The following is a 22,409-nucleotide window of genomic DNA, read 5'->3' as shown; positions in this document are numbered from 1 at the left end:
TTACACCAGGGTAAAAAAAAATGTAAAATACTATGGCGAAGGCTGCCTTAATTCCAAACACATCAAAATATGACATTAAAAAGAATTAGTGAAAAAAAAAAAAAAAAAAAAAAAAAGAAGAAGAAATCCATCAGAGTCCACTGATCATAAATGAGCAAGCATCAATTGCCATTGAATGGAAATATTTGCTTCTCAAACAATTTCTTTACAAAACAAAGGACATAATCTTGATTGGTGATTCTGATTTGACTAATCTATATTTGTAGATTAAATCTAACTGAAGTTTTTTATTTACATAAGACATCTGATTTGAGGGCTATAGTAGCATCATTCTCCTTTTTAATGAGAGTATTAGTGAAGAATAAAGTCACTCTAAATTGCACTTTTACTATCCCGAAGCAACACCACACAATCTCCCACCTTCACATACAGTTAAACCAGAAGGGTGAAAATTTTACATCGTCAAGCTCACCACCACGATACTGAGAAACTATAGAAAGGTGAACCAACAGTTCTGACAGCATTTGTAAGTGATTTTTCAAGTCCTGTATCCTGAGGATGGAAGGTATTAGATGTCAAAAGTGCATCTTAGATATGAAATCAGTAATTACTAAAGCAAATTCAAATAAAATCCTGTTCTTGAATCCCTTTCATATATATTTATCTCTCTAAGTCACTCCATTGAAGTCATGCGATCATGAATAATGTGTGGCTCAGCATGACTTTAACCATGGAGGTGTGAATCATTTAAAGCTGTGATGAAGTGTGAAGCAGAATATAACTGAGGTCTCACTCAAGTTTCTGGATGAACCTTTTAGTGTCCCGTCTTTTCTCCAAAAGTTCCCAAATTTACATTTTTTCAAATAAGACTAAAATATAAATCTAAAATCAGTATGTTTAGGCATTCCTCATTCAAAACATGGTTAAAAGCAAAGCACCCACCTGTTAGTAACTGGCTTTCAATATGGCAAAATGACAGTAATCTTCCGAGCAGTGCACAAAAGATCAAATATGATAAACCTAAAAATAAATTAACAGTACAGGTGGGTGCATGTTAACCCTTGTTGGACTTCCAGCCATAAGGAGCTAGACACATATGAGATGAGAAAAAAAAAAAAAACAATGGCACAATCACCAGAGTAGGAACAAAGTCAGTTTCAAGCCCATTTAAATTTGTTAAATCATATGTAACATTGCAGTTTTAACATTCCATGGAATGTGGCACTGAAACAGAAAAAAGGGAAAATGAGGAACGTATATCCAGTCCTTAACCAAATATCTGAAACTAGATTAAGGCCCATCACAAGGCACAAGCACACAGAAATAATCCAATATGACTGACACTAAGAGGTTTGGAGAGCTATAATGATCAACCAGATAGCTAAAACTTTTACAACACCTCCCACAACTGCCATGTGATTAAGAATATTGTGCACTACCATTCATATGTTTGGGATCTGTATGATTTTTTTAAAGAATATTTCTGAAAGGCTGCATTTGTTTAACGATACAGTAAAATATTTTTAAAATGTAAACGTGTTTTATATTTTGATCCGTTCAGCAAAGCTGAATTTTTATTACTCCAGTCATCAGAAATCATTCTAATATGCTGATTTGGTGCTAAAGAAACATTTCTTAGTATTATCGATATCAAAAACAGTTCTGCTTAATATTTTTGCGGAAATAGATACATTTTTCAGTATTCTTCGATAAATAGAAAGTTAAAAAAGAACCGTATTTGAAATAGAAATCTTGAAATCTGTTAATCAATTTACCATGGAAGCCCATTTCTGCCACTGAATAAAAACATAAAAAAGGTAATTGCAACTTTTTTATCTTGTAATTCCAACTTTTTTTCTCAGAATTGCATAATACAAACTCGCAATTCTGACTTTTTTTCTTAGAACTGAGATATAAACTCACAATTGTGAGTTATTAATCAGAATTATGAGATAACTGCAAGATATAAACTCACAATTCTGACTTTTTTTCTCAGTTTATATTTTGAAATTGTGACTTGTTCTGAATTTATAACCCAATTGTGAGTTGTTAAGTCAGAATTGTGAGACATAAACTCATAATTTTGAGAAAATATCAGTCTTTTCCCCTCAAAATTAGACTATAACTTGCAATTAAAAATTTTGAGAATTGCGAGAAAAAGTCAGAATTGCGAGTTTATATCTTACAATTCTGACTTTATAACTCGCAGTTGCGAGGTTTTATCTTGCAATTCTGACTTTGTAACTCGCAAATGCAAGTTTATATATCAACTCCATACAAACTCTAATTTATGTTGAAAAAGTCAGAATTGTCAGTTTTTATCTCGCAATTTTGAGTTTTTTTCATGGTTTTATTATCTCACTGTTCTGAAGAAGTCAGAATTGCAATTAAGTTAAAAAAAAAAAGTTCAGTGGTGGGAACAGGCTTTCGTAATTTACTGAATCTTTGCTAAATAAAAGTATTAATTTCTTTAAAAAAAAAAAATGTTACTGACCCCAAACTTTTGAATGTTAGAGTACTTTTCAAAACCTTCCCTTCCTCTCTCCTCTCTACTGTCATGCCAGCAAGCTTGCAACACATTAACTATTATGCATGGAACAAGTACAGCTAGCAGCTTTCATTCATGGAAAAAAATAAAGTGTATTCTGTGTCATTAATATTGGAAAATGTATGCAACTCCTCATGTTATTCAGTTACCGAGGATAATGTTATTTCTGATTCAACTAAAACTTATGGCCAGAATTGTGAGACTTTGAGGCTGTAGTCATAAGCGTTTCATTCATGCATAATCAAAGAGCTCCTATTCAGTCATCAGTCTCTTGGGCCAACTGTTTCCCTCTCGGCCACAAATGTGAGCTACACATTTAAAAAATAAAATCCTGGCGAGGGCCCAGTACTTCTGGAAACATCTCAAATGTGTGTCAACAAAACTAGCTGCAACATTTGGCATCCACTCTGATGATGTTTAATGAAGCGAACAGCATGAAAACCAATAAACAGCTGTTCCGTGTAGAACGAGTCCTTGATTCTTTGGTGCTCGACTCAAGTAGGAATTAGTTCGATGACTAATTCAATAGTTGTACAGCCATTGGAACAGGTCATCTCATTTTTAACCAACCCGTAGCGTAGCTTTCCAATGTATTATCCAAGCACAAGAGATCTTGTGTATGGATTATGATTAGAATAAAAATATCAAATTTTGTGGCAAAAGCAAATAAGTCGCTCAGTTCAAATCAAAAAGTAAAGAAAATCTTTTCCGTGGTGCATGCATGTGATGTGATCAGAGACGTTGGCACATAATGTGTCTCCGTTCTAGCTCTGAGAGAAGTATTCTAGTACGATACGTAGATGGCCCAGTCTGTCCTTGAGGGAGGTCAGAGACAGAACGGTGGTCTGATAGGCTGGATCTAACTGCAGCACTGACAGCAGCCACCAGCACCAGGCCGGCCCATTAGTAGATGCCTGCAATGCACAAAAACACATTCATTCTCATTAGAAAGGTACTATTGAAATGCACGACTTGTAGTTTTGCTAATAAAGCAATATTCCGTGGTCTCTGACCTGAATGTCGTCCTCTTTCTCAGGCATGATGCCGTACTGCCGGCTGATCTGCTCCTGAATGCGGCTGTTCAGACGATGGTACCACTCTCTCGCCTGCTGATACACACTGTCATGGAGACGCTGCAGTAATTCAAGCTCAGCACCTTCCACCTAAACACATATGCATGCAAATGTCAGGTAGACAAACAAGTAGAAGTTCTACCGTCAACCAGATGATAAAATAATGCTTGTGTAATCGTGGTTTGAAAAGAGCTTGAATCTATTGACTAAAAGGCAGTTAATCGCAAGCTCTTCTCCCTAATGTTTGCTGAATACTCTTGCAATTAACACTAATTAATGTTAAGTATTTACTTGATATTAAATTTGCAGTGCTAACAAAAGGTTTTGTATTTACTGTCATTATAAGCAATCCATCACAGGCTCTGGCTTGTGAGAGCAGTAATAACTCTCTCTCATGAATCTTTAATAGATGCTTTTCATGTAATGCTTAATCATGACACCTTATTTAGGTGGTTAAGACACATAACCATAGGGAAAATGAATAGAAGATTAAAGCATTTAAAAAAAAAACACCAGATTGCACAAAAATGACACACTGTTGCCTAAAGCATTTCATTAATTTTTCAAAAAAGTTTAAAAATGAAAATGAAATCTTGTCCCACAACAGGACAAAGCAATATTAATACAGTCCACCTTTATGTAAGCGGAATTTAAAGCTTCTGGAATCTTTTACTAAAATGTCTGGGTGTCCCCAGAATGTGTCTGTGAAGTTTCAGCTCAAAATACCCCACAGATCATTTATTATATCATTTTGAAAATGCCTATTTTGAGTGGAACAGAAACACGCTGTTTTCGTGCATGTCTCTTTAAATGCAAATAAGCTGCTGCTCCCCGCCCCCTTTTCCAGAATAGAGACAGAGCCACATGTGCCATAATCTAAAAACCACACCCACTGGGGGGGTAAAACAATTTAACGCTCTCCATTGACTTTGTATTGTAGGAGGCTGCCTCCTTGTCATTTCAGACTTATAACAAAAAACAAAACAAGGTCTAAAAGCTGCTATATGACAAGGTGTACAATAAACAAGCTAAAAAACACATAACTATGTTTTTATAAGCTATCGACCCAAAAAACGAGCGTTTAAGGGCAAAAGTAGAGCTCAAAGTGTCATATTACTGTGAGAACTACGCCCACTGGATGGAAACTTAAAGGAGAAGGACTTCCAGAACAACAATTTACAAATAATGTACTCACTCCCTTGTCATCCAAGATGTTCATGTCTTTCTTTCTTCAGTTGTAAAGAAATTATGCTTTTTAAGGAAAACATTTCTGCATTTTTTCTCCGTATAATGGACTGATATGGCCCCCCGCTTTTGAACTTTCAAAATGCAGTTTAAATGCAGCTTCAAACGATCCCAAATGCAGTTGTAAACAATCCCAGCCTAGAAAGAAGGGTCTTATGTAGCATAACAATCAGTTATTTTAATAAAAATATACAATTTATATTGTACATTATATGTGAATCTTTGTTTTGGAAGTGGACTTTAATCCTTTAATCGCGACAGGAAACAATCATTATTTTTAACTATGTCAAAGGATAAATTCACCACTCTATGTAAACCTTAGATCAGGATACATACTGAGAAACTACATTTTATCGGTCTATGTTAGTGCTCCTTTTCCTTACCTTTCTTTTGCTGGAGATATTATCCAAATGAATGGCCCAACATGAAATACCCTGACATCAACTATTTGTGTCCTTAAATGCAGTTTTTTGGGGGTCGACATCTTATAAAAACATTAGTTCTGGGTTTTTTAGCTTGTTTATTGTACAGTGTGTCACGTAGCAGCTTATAGACATTTCTCTGTTTTTTGTTATAAATCAGAAATTACAAGTAGGTAGCTTCGCGAAATACAAAGTCAATGGAACGTGTTGGATTGTTTCCCCCCACCCCGGTGTGGGCGTGGCCTAAATGCGCTCGGTCTCTGTGCCTCTACAGCTTGTACCTCTGATACTCTGATAAAAAACATCTGTTTGGTTTTGATTATCATGTCTATCGCGCTGAAATCATGCGTTTTAAACCATATTCGTTTATATTTCTGATGTAGGTTTTCTGAGAGCACACATCTGAAGCACGCACACAGAAAATGGCTGTCACACAGCATGTGAGTACTAAACTAAGTTTGACTTTCATGTATGGCGTTATTTTTTAGTCAAAAGTTATGAGCGTGTAAGACATGCTCACGAGCACATTATGTTATTTCACACGCGCAAAAATGAACCTTCAGCTGGCATGATAAAAGTACTCGCGCACAAATTCAACAACCGAGAGGTGTACAGGCAGCTGCGCGCGAGCGCCTGGCATACTCTCATAGGTTAACTCTGCTTGTACAGTGGAATCCTGCTCGCGCGCAGCGGGCTTCTGCTCGCGGAGTGCTGTTTTGCTCGCGCAGTGGATTTCTCCTCGCTCAGCTGATTTCTGCTCCCTCGAGTCTAGATGACTTTTGACAATTTGGGGGCGGAAACCAAGGAGGGCACTGACTCTCTTATGATTGGTCACTTTCATCGTAATCACACCCACAGGGACATCCTTGTACCTTGATTGACAGCTCTCATTACAGGAAGCACGGAGACAGTTGTGCTGCTTAATATTTTTTTTATAACCTGAGATACTTTTTCAGGATTATTTGTTGAATAAAAAGTTAAAAAGAACTGTATTTATTTAGAATAGAAATCTTTTGTAACAATATACACTACCGTTCAAAAGTTTGGGAACAATAACTATTTTTTTTTTAAGAAATTAGTACTTTAATTCAACAAGGATGCGTTAAATTGATAAAAGGTGATGGTAACGATGTATATTGTTAGAAATGTTTTTATTTTGAATAAATGCTGTTTTTATGAATAAATGCTGTTAACGTTTTACTCATCAATGAATCCTGAAAAAAGTATTCCAAAAAAATATATTAAACAGCACAACTGTTTCCATCATTGATAATAACTGAGTATCAAATCAGCATATTAGAATGATTTCTGAAGGATCATAAGACACCAAAGACTGGAGTACTTGCTGATGAAAATTCAGCTTTGCATCACAAAAATAAATTACATTTTAAAATATATTAAAAAAGAGAACCATTATTTTAAATTGTAATAATATTTCATAATATTACTGTTTTTTTTTTTTTTTTTTTTTTTTTTTTTTTTTTTTTTTGCAGTGTTAACTGAATGGCTGAACTCCGTCAGATACCTTGACTCCGTGCTTCCTGTAATGAGAGCTGTCAATCAAGGTACAAGGATGTCCCTGTGGGTGTGATTACGATGAAAGTGACCAATCATAAGAGAGTCAGTGCCCTCCTTGGTTTCCGCCCCCAAATTGTCAAAAGTCATCTAGACTCGAGGGAGCAGAAATCAGCTGAGCGAGGAGAAATCCACTGCGCGAGCAAAACAGCACTCCGCGAGCAGAAGCCCGCTGCGCGCGAGCAGGATTCCACTGTACAAGCAGAGTTAACCTATGAGAGTATGCCAGGCGCTCGCGCGCAGCTGCCTGTACACCTCTCGGTTGTTGAATTTGTGCGCGAGTACTTTTATCATGCCAGCTGAAGGTTCATTTTTGCGCATGTGAAATAACATAATGTGCTCGTGAGCATGTCTTACACGCTCATAACTTTTGACTAAAAAATAACGCCATATTCATGTCATATTGCGCTTAAACTGTCAAATACAAACAAGTTTATCTGAAAAACACACGAGTTATGTCTATTAAGGTAAACAGCCGGGAAAGAATTGCATGTTTATATTAAATTTGTGTGGCAGCAGCGTAACATACAGTAAATAAATCAATAAATCCACTGCTCTCTTGTCTCCTCTGAGGCTGGGACTCTAAATAGTGGTCTGTGCACATCTGTGCACCCAAAGACAGAACAGTTAACATGCTTTGCTTGAACTTTTTCAATGGCGTTAGAACTGCAACTCCGTTGTCATTTGTGAAATTGAAGTGGCTGCGATGTGGGTGGAAACCTTTCTACGTCACAGGGGGAGCGAAATCTGAGTGGCTCGTTCTTGCTTGCAGAGAAAGGCTTATCAAAACAAAGTTACTGGGTCATTTTCTGGGTTGGTAAATACACCGGGGACCCAATTATTGCACTAAACAAGGAAAAAAGTCAGATTTTCATGATATATTTAATATTAAATACTGAAATGTTATGTTTACTATAGTAAATGTAATAAATACTATATTATAATTAGTTGTGATAGATATGACTGGAAAAGTTTGCTATCACCATAGTTTACTATGGAGTGTTTAGAGGAAATATATAGACAGGGTAAATTATAGAATGGAAGTGTGCCATCAGGAAACATCTCAGAAAAAACGACAGTGAATGTAACCTTTAAAACAAGAAGTGCAATTTCCTTTACATCAAGGCCTGTTTTATAGAAACTTGCTATCTTAAGGTTAATCTTTAAGCTAAGTAGGATCTGACTAAGATAAGTAAAATCATTACGGTTACTAAACAGATTAGATCAAATTCTTGAATTTCAGATGTTTCTGTAATAAAGCCCCATGAGTACAATTTAATTTACATTACAGGCAGCAAATTGTTGTATAATCTGGTTATACGGTTTAGATTTTAAGTATCTGCCATACAGTCTGAACTTCATGTGTATTAATGCCACTGTATTGCAATAAAGAGTTTTGAGTTAGGGCAGTAGACCATAACCTCTGACCTTATGGTCTTCCAGGTACTCTATATCAGCTGTGTGGTAGCCATCTCTCTGTCCTCTCCTGAGCACTCGGAAGCGGCTACCTCCTAGTGTATCCACATAGGAGCGGCCATCAGGAAGCAACTCCAGATCCAAAATATCCAACATGCAGCCGTAATCTGCAAAGCTGTGACAGGGAATTATGGTATGAAAACAGCTGAAAGGCATTCTGTATATATTCTATATATACACCACTAACCCCAAATGTATTGTTTCTGTGTGCAGAATTTAGCATAACTTTAAAATGTATTGTATACCCTTTGCCGTGCTCGTAGCTGCACATGCCAAACTTTTTGGTGCCCGTCTCCATACATCGCCGCATCATCAGACGGTAACGAGGCTCAAAGATGTGCAGTGGACACGGGATGCCAGGGTATGCCACCGTGCACACAAAGATTGGGATGTCCTTAGTCAAACTAGAAATAAGACAGAGCATTTAATGAATAATTATGCTTTTGCATATTAAACAGCTTTTGGACTGCTAAAACAACTTATAAATGTTAAAGGGTTAGTAATTCTGTCATTAATTACTCACCTTCATGTCATTCCAAACCCATAAAACCTTTGTTCACCTTCGAAACACAAATTTTTATTTTATGAAATCCAAAAGCTTTTGAACCCTGCATAAACAGCAATGCAACTGATATGTTCAAGGGCCAGAAAGGTAGTAAGGATATCGATAAAATAGGTTATATGGACTATTTTAACAATGTCCTTACTACCTTTCTTTGCCTTGAATGTGATAGTTGCGTTGCTGTCTATGCAGGTTCAGAAAGCTCAAAAATATCTTAATTTGTGTTCTGACAAATTCTGACAAAGGTCTACCGGGTCTAGAATGACATGAGGATGAGTAATTAATGACAGATTTTTAATTTGTGGGTGAACTTTCCCTTTAAGACTGCGTCTCATTTTATCACGTTTCATTGTGGAAAGCATCATTTTACAGATGCTGAAGTTTATCAGTATAGGTATAAACTTATGACTTGCCATTTATAGACAGGACCACTGTTTTTGTTATCACTGATTGGGGCACTCACTTTGACAGCTCTGCCATCTCTGCCTCATGCACCTGTTTCCTCTCAGCCAACTGCTGGGGGAAGAGGCGGGACATGATCTCCTGCAGCAGCACAGTGGGGTTGTACTTCCTGTTCTTAAAATACTGTAATAGGAAATAATGCGGTGAGACTTGTGCTTCTTTGTAACGTAACTTGAAAAAAGAATGTGATTGACTTGCATTAGAAGGATCAGACTACTAGGTCTTTTTTTACTCTGAGGCTAAATGTTTCTACATGCTTTGTAATGTTAGAAACATGTAATTACTGTAAGAATCACTGTTTAAGTGTTACCTCCTGCAGTGGTTGTTTGCAAAGTGGACAGCGTAGATTATGATCCAGACTTCTCTCAATGCAGTTTTTGCAGAAGGTGTGTCCACAGGGTGTGGTCACCGGCTCATAGAATAACCTTTAATCCATCAATCATGACAGTAACAAAGATAAGAAGTGGACAAATAACAAATAATTCTGTTTATGCACAACTTGTGTAAGTGATATATGCTGATGCAGGCCTCTACAGTGGCAAAAAATTCAACTGATAGTAACCTTAATATTTTGTAATACATTTGTAGAACCACAAAACAAGAATTAAGTACTGTTATTTACCAAACGCTATCTGTCAAAAGTTTTTGAACAGTAAGATTTTGAATGTTTTTTTTAAATAAGTATCTTCTGCTCAGCCTTCATTTATTTTATCCAAAGTACAGCAAAAACAGTAAAATTTTTAAATATTTTTTTCATTTAAATGAACTGTTTTTTATTTGAATATATTTTAAAATGTCATTTATTCCTGTGATTTCAAAGCTGAATTTTTAGCATTACTTCAGTCACATGATCCTTCAGCAATCATTCTAATATTATGGTTTGCTGCTCAAAAACATTTATTATTATTATTATTATTATTATTATTATTATTATTATTATTATTATTATTATTATGTTGAAAACAGATGAGTAGAATTTTTTTCATGAATAGAAAGTTCAGAAGAACACCATTTATCTGAAATAGAAATCTTTTGTAACATTATAAATGTCTTTAGCATTTAGCACAACATTATAAATGTCTTTAGCACTTTTGATCAATTTAAAGCATCCTTGATAAATGAAAATATTTATTTCTATAAGCAGAAGATTCTTTAAAAAACATAAAAAATCTGACTGTTCAAAAATGTTTGACTGGTAGTGTATATTGAATTACACTGGTTTAAAAAAAAAAACAAAAGTACTATGTTTTCAAATAAGCATGCTACTGCTGTAGTCTAACATTCAAATACTATAGCAAAGCCAAAGGAAATGAAAGTGTCTTGTAGCAGGAAATAATGCCAGTGAAGCAGGACACACTATAAATCTCCACTGACCTGATGCAGAGAGGGCACTCAAAATCAGTCACTGTCAAAACGCTGAGGCAAGACTCTCTGCCCACACTGCACACAGCTAAAAAAATCAAACAAACAAAATGAAGCTTGAATGGGTGTCACTTTGATTTGTTGTCTGAAATGAACAGTTGTTTGAGCCTTGATTATGAATTCAAATGTAATAATATTTATATTAATGATAATTATCCATCCATCCATTCTCGAAACCACTTATCCATTGTAGGGTTGCATGGATGCTGAAGCCTATTATTATTAATAATAATAATTAACTATTTAATAATAATGTAAATGCATAAGCCATTATGTTTACCTGAACAAAACCCAAAGTAATCTAGAAAATAAAAATAAATATCATATGTTTAATTTGATTATGTACTAACTACATATTATTACCTTATTTTATCCACCTTTTTCATCCTGTAAGGAGTCTGGCTTCTGGTCTCATGTGCGTCCAGCTACGTTTTGCTATTTGATATTGCAAATTGGTGTGTCTTACTATATTATTTTAATGTATTATCTTAATAATGAGCACATTGGTTAGTAGTGCAAACAGTTTTATGGTTTACTGTTGTTATTCTTCCCGTTATTTCCCTATAGCGACTAATGAAGCGGAAGTCTCACCCATAGGTTTACTTCCACATTAAAGAATAAGGTGGATACTTCAGCAATAAAGTATAATATAATATGCTATAATGTGAATATAAAAATGACTAAAGTGGCAAACCAGTATCACACAAATTGCTAAAACCAACACTTATTTTACATGCATTAACATGTATTCTTTGTTTAATGTGTTGTTTAATGCTACAAAAAAAGTATTAAAATTGAACTAAACTTTAACCTTTCTACACTTTCTTAAAATTGTGAAATTATTATTGAATCATTTAAGGTGAGACACTGCAGGTGAATAGGGTAAAAAAAAAAAACTAATAGTTATCACCTTACTTACTTAGTTGATTGATTACACTGATAATTGCAAACAATTTTTGCATTACAAGTTTTCTAAAATGTTAGGCTTGAATATGCAAATGAGGCATTATTTCATGAAATATATGCTAATTTGCATACATTTTTTAGTACATTTCTATGTTTTTCGACATATTAGAATCAAAAGTTTTTACAGAGGGAGTTTTGGGTATCTCCATAATTCAGAAAATGCTTACAACAGACAGAAAACAATATATTTTTACAGTTTTTGGGGGGAATAAAATGTGTATATAATCAAGCAAATCATATATGAACACATCCCTCTGTAAAAACATTCAGGATATGGACTTTACATATAGAAAAATGTAAAGTTTTGTGTGTGTAAGTGCTGCTGAGGTGGAGATTTATGGATCAGTGTAGGAGAAAAAACTTATTCTGAGAAAATGTCCTTTAAAAATATGTATTGTAATTCAAATCTATTGACACAAATAGATCAAGTGCTATACACTAGTCTGAAAAAAACAAAAAACGCCCAAAATCTCCCTTGACGGGTGCATTAAAAACAGTGTTTTTGCGGGTAGTGTCTCCCCTTAATTCTAAAACAATGTTTTAACAATTTCTAAATGTTGCATGTTCAAATATGAATGCATTATTTGTTTTGTTGTAGTTATTAGGATATCTTCACCTCTGTTCTGTTTCTCTTCTCTCTTCATCATCAGTTCCTCATCATCCTCAGCGGTGGGGAGGAAGGACACGGCCTGACACAGGCTCAGACAGCACTCGCCGCTAGTGCCGTGCTTCACTTTAGTTGCATTCTAGGACAGAACAGAAAAGAACCTGAGAGTGAGCAACAACACTTTCTAATTGATGAAATGCTTACCAGAAGATTGCCATACCAGTATCAAAAGTGAAGTTACTTGTGCTGTGTGCACAACTCACCTGCCCGGGATCACTTTGACCTTCAGCATTGCTGTGGGAATAGCGCTGACCATCTGGACATGAGGGACTTACAGAGCTGGTGATAGGACAGGGGTCTTGCAAGAACTCAGACACAACATGTAGAATCCGTGGAACTTCTTCTGGTACAGCCATGCCCTCTGCTTCCAATATCTGCATACAAACCAGTGAGTGTATCATCGAAACATTCATGTATGTTTTTATGCAGAATCATTGAAACATTTATTTGTTTTTAAGCAGAACATGCTCTCTGTAAGGATGTTTTGGTACTGAATCATTTGAAAAGATTCTAGAATGTATGATTCTATCTCCAGAAAGGTGTTTAGCAATATATGATTTGTTCATCAAACCTTTTTTCTGAAAAACACACCTTCTTAATCTGATTTTTTGCAGGGGCAAAATCAGGCTGCTGCTTCAGGCAATGATAAAACTGGATGAGGGCTTCAGTCTGTCTGCCCATTTCAAAAAGCACATTCCCTTTACGAAAGAAACCCTACAAAATACAGAATTCAACACAAATTATTATCACAGGTAACCCTATTCAGTTTACTTAATATAATATGTCATACACACAATGGTGAAACCCTCAGATATAAATGTAAATCTACAGTTTTACATAAAGTTTTTAGAAGTGCTTTATTGCTAATATGTACTATTTACAAAGGGGTCGGTAAGATGTCAAATATCTCGCTTATGCTCATCGCTTATGCTCAACAAGGCTGCATTTATTTGATCAAAAATACAGTAGTATTATTACAATTTAAAACAAGTGTTTTCTATTTTAATGTATTTTAAAATATAATTTATTCCTGTGATGGTAATGCTGAATTTTCAGCATCTTTACTTTAGTCTTTAGTGTCACATGATCCTTCAGAAATCTAGAAACATTTATTATTATTATCAAACTTGAAAATACTTATGCTTAATATTTTTGTGGAAACTGTGATCATTTTTTTTTAGGATTTGATAAATAGAAGGTTCTTTACTGTCACTTCTGATCAGTTAAATGCTTCCCTGCTGAATAAATTAAAAAATAAATAAATAACGGTAGTGTATGCCAGTTTACTTCTGCGGAAATAATGCCAAATCTCACAATGTGCTCTGGCCATACCAACAGATCTGGCATAACTGCACAGCTGTCAGTCATTTCCGTCATACCATGCAATGAGAATGCACAGACATTTTAGAGATCTGACGTATGCAGAATAAATAACTGGATCCCTGGATGTAGACATAGTCAGCACAGTTAGTCATAAAAGATGGCCCTCACCTCAGTCCAGTTGGGTCGCACACAGCACAGGTCATCCAGGTCACGGAGGGCATCAGAAAAGCGGCGGAGGCCCATGCAGGCCTCAGCTCGCCACACTTTAAGACTCACATCTTCAGGGGCTGTAGATACATGAAAATATGGACAGTGTTGCCCTCAGTCTTAGATTTAGCATTTTAAATGTGCATAAACAACAAGGGAAACCTAAATGCAGATTATCACTGTGAACAGGAGCACTCTGCATAAGCATTCCTCCCACCACCTTCAGGGAACACTGTGTAGTAGTGTATAATCAACTTCTATACCGTGCAACAGTTGTGTTTTCCAAAGTAAAAAATCCATTTATTTTCTCCATATGGGAATTATTTTAACTTATTTTTAAAATGATCTAATTTTTTGAGAGCATAGGGAATGGTTTTTTTATGGCATCACTGTGAAAACCCCATTTAGGAAAATTTTATTTTTAAAAATGTGGTGTAACACTTTAACAAATACTTTTTAAAATGGAAGAAATCAATGGAAAAAACACTTCTGGAACTAGCGCAGGAAAAAATTACACTACCAGTCAAAGGTTTTTGAACAGTAAGATTTTTAATGTTTTTTAAAGAAGTCTTTTCTCACCAAGTCTGCATGTATTTGATCCAAAGTACAGCAAAAAAGTAAAATTTTGAAATATTTTTACTATTTAAAATGACTGTTTTTCATTTTAATGTATTTTAAAATGTAATTTATTCCTGTGATTTCAAAGCTGAATTTTTAGCATCATTACTCCAGTCACATGATTCTTCAGAAAGAAATTTTTAAGAATTATTAAGAATTTTTTCAAGTTTTTTGATGAATAGAAAGTTCAGAAGAACAGCATTTATCTGAAACAGAAATCTTTTGTAACATTATAAATGTCTTTATCATCACTTCACCTCAATTTAAAGCATCCTTGCTAAATTATACTGGCTCCAAGCTTTTGAATGGTATATTGTATAATGTTACAAAAGCTTTTTTTTTTTCAGATAAATGCTGATCTTTGGATCTTTCTATTCATCAAAGAATCCTAAAAAATGTACTCAACTGTTTTAAATATTTATAATAATAATAATAAAATTCTTGAAAAGTAAATCAGCATATCAGAATGATTTCTGAAGGATTATGTGACTGGAGTAATGATGCTAAAAATTCAGCTTTGAATTCACAGAAATAAATTACATTTTAAAATATATTCAAATAGAAAACAGTTATTTTAAATGTTAAAAATATTTCCTAATTTTACTGTTTTTGCTGTATTTTATATAAAATAAATGCAGGTGAGAAGAAGAATTCTTACTGTTCAAAAACATTTGACTAGTACTGTAGGTGGCTATTAATGTACTCTATACTATTTAGATGGCATGACCATCTCATAACATATGCAAAAAGAAGGAGAAGAAAATGTATGTAGTTCAAGTGCTACAAACTAAACCAAGGAAGCGATGGATGAATGGAAATCCAACACTTAAATTATAGCATGAATCTGCACTCACGTCACCTAGTTATGTGCACTCTGACAGCTGAAAAAAACGGGTTGTTACCAGTACAAAACCAGATTATGTCATAGAATCCTTGGTTACACAACAGGGAAAGTATATGTGGGGCAGAGCGCTGAGTGTACAGGAAACTGCCTCTAATTGGATTCAAAGAGTTGACAGACATCTCGGTTTTGCCTTGAAGGGTTTATGTTACTAGACAGATAATTGTGGTCATTCAGTGGTTGTAAAATGATACGTAATTCACTAAAGGGCAAATGGTACTGTTGCTGTTAAGAGTAATAAGAGAAGAACCTTACAATATTATAAAACTGCACTAGCTCATACGGTCATGGGATACATTAATTGCACCTTTTTTCCACAACAACATTCACGCATCTTACGATATGTTCTATAATGTCTCCTTTGTGTTGATTGTTTCAGCAGTGTGTGCCCCAGAGGTGCTTTCGTAGCCTTATTTACCCTTGGCTTCTGTCTGTTCGTGACATCAGCTACTCACAACATGTTTTAACCCACTTTCTCCACAGCTCATTAACCCGTTAGGAGACCCGAGATTATGAAATCACTGTTGCTTTCAACAACCACGGCTCTCTGTTCACTAGTGTGCGAGTAGGTGGATCACAAAGACAATATCTAACAGTTTTCAACTAACCCACGCTGTGTTAAAATGCTGCAATCTAGGGCAAATATTTCTAGAAACAACAGATTGCAAACTCCTGCGGCATATGGCTTTCTTTATCTCTGCCTACCTGTGTTTATAGACTGTTAAAAATTGATCTGAACATCAAAACATGCATATTCATTACCTCATTTCTGATGCATTTTCCACAGTGATGACATGAACCGACATGGTTCATATTCTATAGTTACATTTGTATCTCAAATCATCATACTTCTACAGTTTTTCAATATTAAATGCATTCCCTTTTTCATTAGCGAGTGTGAGGTTCACAAACTCGTTGGCCTACTTTGGCAGAATGAAGTGTGCTGTCATAAATGTCCTATAAAAGGCAAGCACCAATTATTATTAGGGGTTATAAATAACCTGTACAGCAAGAGCAAGAAAGTTTACGGTGTGCTTCGATTTGACATATGAGGCGTCTTAAAATCTAGTGAGCTCCCTATGTAGACTGCACTAACTAGGTGCATTCCATGTCACCTAGGAAAATGTAGGTTTACTTTTTAGAGGTGGTATAAATGTAGTGCAATAACTATACACTAAATAAAAATACTAGAACAAAAAATCTAAACACATTATTGTTATTGATTAATGATGTATGCTTATTGAATAATGCGTAATTACACTTTGTCATATGAATTATACGCAATCATTTATCACTTCCTCTCGCGAGTCTTAGGTACAACATGCTACAGTAACTTTTTTTTTTTTTTTTACCATGGTTTTACTACAAATAAAACCAAAAAAACATGATTACTATAGTTAAACCATGGTAACTACAAATTAAACATGGTTTTGCTACACTAACCGTAGTTTAACCATGGTGTTTGTAGTCAAACTGTGATTATACAAATGGTAATCAATACACCAAAAAGCTATCTTTACTACACTTTTACTATAATGAAATCGTGGTTACGTTTCGTAAGGGCTCTTAGATAATAACTTGCGATTCAGTGAGTCAAATTTCAGTAATTGCTTCGGCTATGGAAGCTTTGGTTGACTCAAATAAACTGGTTTATAAGAATCTTTTTTGGTATTATGATTCGTGCTGTATGTTTTGATTCACAAAAAAAGAATCGGCTCATAAGACTCATTAGTTCGGTATTTTGACTACGCTGGTAGTGCTGTACGTTTTGACTTCGAAAAAAACAAACGGCTCATACGAGTGATTCGTTCAACAACACTAATCGCGTTCGAGCACCGTGTAGGAAATAAACATAATAAAAATCACTCCGGTGATTCTTTTTGGAAAAAACAGAATCGAATCGAATCTCGGTATTCAATCTTAGTTTTGAAACACAGCCATAGTCCGAGCCGGTTTGCATAACCGAAACGGGACACTAAACGTTTCCTGTTGGTATATAAACATAAGCGTGGTTGCATACGGTAAATTCCCGTGGTAAACGGCGTTTGCATCCTTACCCATCTCGATCCCTTCGTCAGCAATACGCAGCGCTTCTGTGAACTCGCTCGTTTTCAGTTTCTCTTGAATGTGACATTTCATCTTGGTCTCTTCGGGGCAACATTTCTCAATGACGCTGAAGAGTAACACATTGTTTTTGATGTTTTTCGCATCTCTCTGTTTTAAACGTTCTTTGCATGTGGGGCATCGCGAAGGCAGGAAAGCTCCCATGCATCTCCTGCAGAAAGAGTGACCGCAGCTCATGGTCACGGGCTCGCACATGAGGAACAGGCAAATCGGACACTCCAGTAGATCCATGCTCGACTCTTTTACCCGGTGACAGCTGTAGGAAGTTGAAGAGCTGATGCCTTTTTCTCCAAAGTTACACAGCTCGATCCTTTAGCATGAAAGGTGACATCATTAAAAAGTTAAGCAACACGGGTAACGTTAGTTTAACAGCTCTGTCCTATCTCATTTCGTGATCACTGCTTTCATAAGCTTCCAAAGGCCGATGACAGTTTCTGCGAAATTGTGCCAAGAGCATGCTTTAGGATTCCCTCTCCAACTGATTTTTATATATTATTATCCGTTGTCAATCATATCTCAGTCTTTGTAGTGAGAGTAACATTTTCCCTTGTGCATGATGAATTGCTTCACTCCGCTTCAGTCCGATCAGCGTGACTCCTCCGAACTCCATCAACGCAATGCCAGGACAAACTAAAAAGATCCGTTTTTCTGTTTTTAGGTTTGCAAGACTAACATTTTTCTCTTGTGGTGCACGTAGATTATGCTGGGTTCGCGTCTGACACCATTACATTACATAAATAAAAAACACGTGACGCGTTGTGGAGCTTCCTATTGGCTCCCCGCTCCGCGTTCCACCCTGTTGTGAAACAGCAAACGCCGCGTTTCGTAACAAGGAATCTCGCGTACTTATTCAAGACGCCTACAAAGCAAACTGGACATATGGGTGTTCAGTAATTATGATTTGATAATAAATTGATTTCTTGCGTATGTGTATTTCAGTATTTGCTTTAAATATTAAAAAGCATCCAGGTCCTTTCCTAGATTCTGCATTTAGGGCCACTAATATTACAGCCATAGCCACAAACCATTAGACATGAATCCCAATTCGCTTACATAAATAGTTCTACTATTGATCTACACAAACTAACCTTACTTTAGCAAACCTTTTCATAATAAGTTACATAAATCGTGTTGCATGTGGTCATTTATGTTATAGTATAGATGTTTACTGGCATATTGGCCACCCAAAAAACGTTGAATGTACTAGCCAAGGACAGGCTATTAATGTGACACTGCAAATACAGAGGCTTTGTGATTATTTGCCAAGTATTAAAGTGTGGTTTGGTTAAAATGTTTGTCACTCATTAGACTAAAGTGCACTTACACAAGATTGTGTAAGTGCAGTAAAGGTTTTATAAGTTTGCATTTTCTCCAACCAATCTGGATCATATAAACGTGTGACGCTGAGAACGGCTGAATCACATAACATCACCACATGACAGAGTATTTTTGTAATTATCTATTGTAAGGCTGTGGAACAGGTTATGTACCAGAAGTAATCATTAAGGTTCAAGCGTATTCTTGCATAAAACACTTGAGCAGAGGTTAGTTATATTGCAGTACTGTGTAACAATAATAAAAAAAAAAAAAAAAATTCTTCTGTCTTTTTTATTATTTATTTATATTCCATTTAGTGCTGTCAAATGATTAATTGCAATTAATCGCATACAAAATACGTTTTTGTTTACATAATGTGTATACTGTGTATATTTGTTTATATAAACACACACGTACAGTATATATTTTGAAAATATTTACATGTATTTACAGTAGTGCTGTCAAACGATTAATCGTGATTAATCGCATCTGAAGTTTTTGTTTACATGTGTGCATACTGTGTATATTTATTGTTTCTATAAATACACATACAGTATGTATTTTGAAAAAATGTACATGTACTTACAGTAGTACTTTCAAACGAATAATTGCAATTAATCGCATCCAAAACAAGTTTTGTTTACATAATGTGTGCATACACTGTAAAAAATAAAAAACACAATTTGTTGAGTCAACTTAAAATAATTTGTTATCCTGCTGCCTTAAAATTTTAAGTTAAGTTTTAAGTCAACTAAAATAAGTTTATTCAACTTGAAATGTTAAGTTGTACTAAGTAACAACTTAGATATTTGTGTTTGCTAAACTTAACAGATGGGTAAGTAATCCAGCTGCCTTAATATTTTAAGTTGATTCAACTCAAATATCTTAGTATACTTAATACTTTAATATACTTAGTATAATTTAACATTTCAAGTTGAATAAACTTTTTTTGAGTTGACTGAACTTAAAATTTTAAGGCAGCCAGGTTACAAATTATTTTAAGTTGACTGAACAAATTGGTTTTTACAGTGTACTGTGTATGTTTATTGTTTATATAAATACACACACATACAGTATATATTTAGAAAATATTTACATGTATTTAAAGTAGTGCTGTCAAATGATTAATCGTGATTAATCACATCTAAAGGTACGTTTTTGCTTACATGTGTGCATACTGTGTATATTTATTGTTTAAATAAATACACACACATACAATATATTTTTTAAATTTTTACATGTATTTACAGTAGTGCTGTCAAATGATTAATTGCAACTAATAGCATCCCAAAATAAGTTTTTGTTTACATGTGCATACTGTGTATGTTTATTATATTTATATAAATACACATACATATAGTATATATGTGGCCCTGGACCACAAAACCAGTCATAAGTGTAAATTTCTTATCTGATGGTGCAAAAAAATCTATATTTTGAGAAAATCGCCTTTAAAGTTGTCCAAATGAAGCTCATAGCAATGGATATTACTAATCAAAAATTAAGTTGATACATTTATGGTGGGAAAAGAAATATATATATATATATACATTTGATCCATCCAATGTATTTTTGACTATTACTACAAATAAACCCGTGCAACATAAAACCAGGGTCACATATTTTAAACAATTAATCACATCCAAAATAAATTGTTTGCATAGTATGTGTGTGTACTGTGTATATTTATTATGTATATATTAGAAAAATGTTGTTCATATTTTAAATATATTTATATATATAATATAAATTATATTAATATAAATATATACTGTATGTGTTGTGTGTATTTATATACACATAACAGTACACAAACATATTATGTAAACAAAAACTTTTATTTTAGATGTTATTAATTGCGATTAATCGTTTGACATCACTAATTCCATTTTATATACACACAAATGACAAAAACAAACTTAGGAGACCTGAGTTTTTTTTATATATAGTTTACAATGTGCCCATTTTATTTAATGACAAAATAACACAAAAATACAATGAGATATGAAAATGAAAAGACCAGTAGTAGTTTTATTATTTTACACATGTAGTTCTACTTCTTCGTGATTGTGTAATCTGGCCGCCTTGTTAAATAGTAAAAATGTCCACAGTCTGCTTGTTGACTGCCTATTCCAAGCTTTGTAACAAAGTCGAAGAACTGATATTTCCTGAATAACAAAAAAAAATTCCTTAGACAGCTCAAGTCATCTCATCAATAATGCTGCACATTGCAGCATCTTTGTCCCACACTTTGTCCTTCTTACTAGGCACGTTCTTGTCCGTTTGTGCAACCATGCAGCTAAGACCAGTCTCATCTACATCCATAGGCTCAGTTTTTAGTCTGGAGTCTCCAGCTGATGCTGCACCACCAGCCTCTCCCACGCTGGAGCTGTTGGGTTGTGGCAAATCGTCAGGCAGCGAGGCAAGACACCCCTGGATCATCTCCACCACCCGTTCCAAATGCTTCTGGAAACGCTCGGCCGTCTCCAGCCTCTGTCTCTTCTGAACCTCCATCATGACCCGTAGCGTCTCTCTGGCCTGGTGGGGACGGTACTCATTGATGAGGTGATGCATGTGGACAAAAAGGAGTTTCAAGTCCTCTAGCTTCTCCTCTCGCTTAATGCTGCCTGGGCTTTTGATGAGGATGTCCAGAAGGTCTAGAAAGTTGACCAGGATGGACATATTTAGTTTCTTCAGCTCTCTCTTGTGGTCAAACTGCATAGGGTGAAGACGCTCGATGCCTTGGCTCTCCAGTGGTCGAATAATAAGGTCATCGCATTGGAATTGATTGCCAAACATCATGTAACTGTCTCGAATAGGAGGAGGGGGTTTGGGGGCCAGTCCCTTTCGCACATTTTCATCCGTGTACTCCTTGATGTACTGCATCGGAGGCGGTGGAAGAGCACTGACCTGCTGTGGCTCCCCCATTTTGGAAATCTAGTAAGAAAAGCGAGAAAATATTGAAATATATTTGTTAAATTAACCAGTAACAATTATAGATAATGTAGTTATTTGTTAATAAATACTAGCATTTCTTGGGAATACAAGTAAACAATCATTTATTATAAACAAAATTCGCTTTAAAAAAAAATATAATATTTACGATTTCGCTTTTCTAGAATATATCACCGTAAAACAAACATACTGGAGATGCAGTTAAAGAAAACATATCAACAATACTGGTTTAGAAACAGCTAACAGTTTACAAGCTAAATGCTACGGCTCACCGAATGATTCAGAGATTAGCTAATCGACTGACTTTACGGGACTCATTATTGTAGTATTTAACAAAAAATACTCACCGAAACTGCTGGCTTTACTTAACAAAAGTCCTGTCAGCTACGTAAACAGATTTTCAGTAAACATAAGCAACGCGATCAAGTTCTCTTGCATGTCTCGATTCACGAGTTCTTCAGGTCTGAAGATGAATGGACTGCATTGGTTCACAATCCCGTAGCAACGAGGTATTTCATTGGCCAAAGACAGATTAAGGCGGGTCCT

At 35.2% G+C, this 22,409-nt stretch overlaps 2 protein-coding genes across 2 annotated transcripts; both read right to left on the bottom strand.

Annotated features, from left to right (window-relative positions):
- Positions 1-329: 329 nt before the first annotated feature.
- On the bottom strand, positions 330-18,335 carry lonrf1 (LON peptidase N-terminal domain and ring finger 1). Its single transcript, XM_051127667.1, has 12 exons — positions 17,525-18,335; positions 13,910-14,028; positions 13,010-13,132; positions 12,622-12,792; positions 12,368-12,497; positions 10,738-10,813; positions 9,674-9,788; positions 9,365-9,486; positions 8,585-8,743; positions 8,292-8,454; positions 3,562-3,711; positions 330-3,462 (listed from the first exon to the last, which is right to left on the bottom strand). Exons 1-12 carry the CDS (start codon positions 17,820-17,822, stop codon positions 3,313-3,315), a joined length of 1,776 nt encoding a protein of 591 aa, XP_050983624.1. The 5' UTR covers positions 17,823-18,335; the 3' UTR covers positions 330-3,312.
- Positions 18,336-20,705: 2,370 nt separating this feature from the next.
- On the bottom strand, positions 20,706-22,348 carry med7 (mediator complex subunit 7). Its single transcript, XM_051127039.1, has 2 exons — positions 22,211-22,348; positions 20,706-21,845 (listed from the first exon to the last, which is right to left on the bottom strand). Exon 2 carries the CDS (start codon positions 21,834-21,836, stop codon positions 21,108-21,110), a length of 729 nt encoding a protein of 242 aa, XP_050982996.1. The 5' UTR covers positions 21,837-21,845; positions 22,211-22,348; the 3' UTR covers positions 20,706-21,107.
- Between the last annotated feature and the right edge of the window lie 61 nt (positions 22,349-22,409).

The sequence above is a fragment of the Labeo rohita genome, chromosome 14 (genome assembly GCF_022985175.1).
Source record: "Labeo rohita strain BAU-BD-2019 chromosome 14, IGBB_LRoh.1.0, whole genome shotgun sequence".
Classification (NCBI taxonomy): domain Eukaryota; kingdom Metazoa; phylum Chordata; class Actinopteri; order Cypriniformes; family Cyprinidae; genus Labeo; species Labeo rohita.
This window is presented reverse-complemented; position numbering and strand designations above follow the sequence as displayed.

Coding starts and splice junctions, on each gene's coding strand:
- lonrf1 (XM_051127667.1), bottom strand. CDS start 17,822: ATGGATCTACTGGAGTGTCCGATTTGCCTGTTCCTCATGTGCGAGCCC. Junction 8,455..8,584: donor AGCTACGAGCACGGCAAAGG/GTATACAATACA, acceptor TCCCTGTCACAG/CTTTGCAGATTACGGCTGCA. Junction 3,463..3,561: donor AGAAAGAGGACGACATTCAG/GTCAGAGACCAC, acceptor TGTGCATTGCAG/GCATCTACTAATGGGCCGGC.
- med7 (XM_051127039.1), bottom strand. CDS start 21,836: ATGGGGGAGCCACAGCAGGTCAGTGCTCTTCCACCGCCTCCGATGCAG.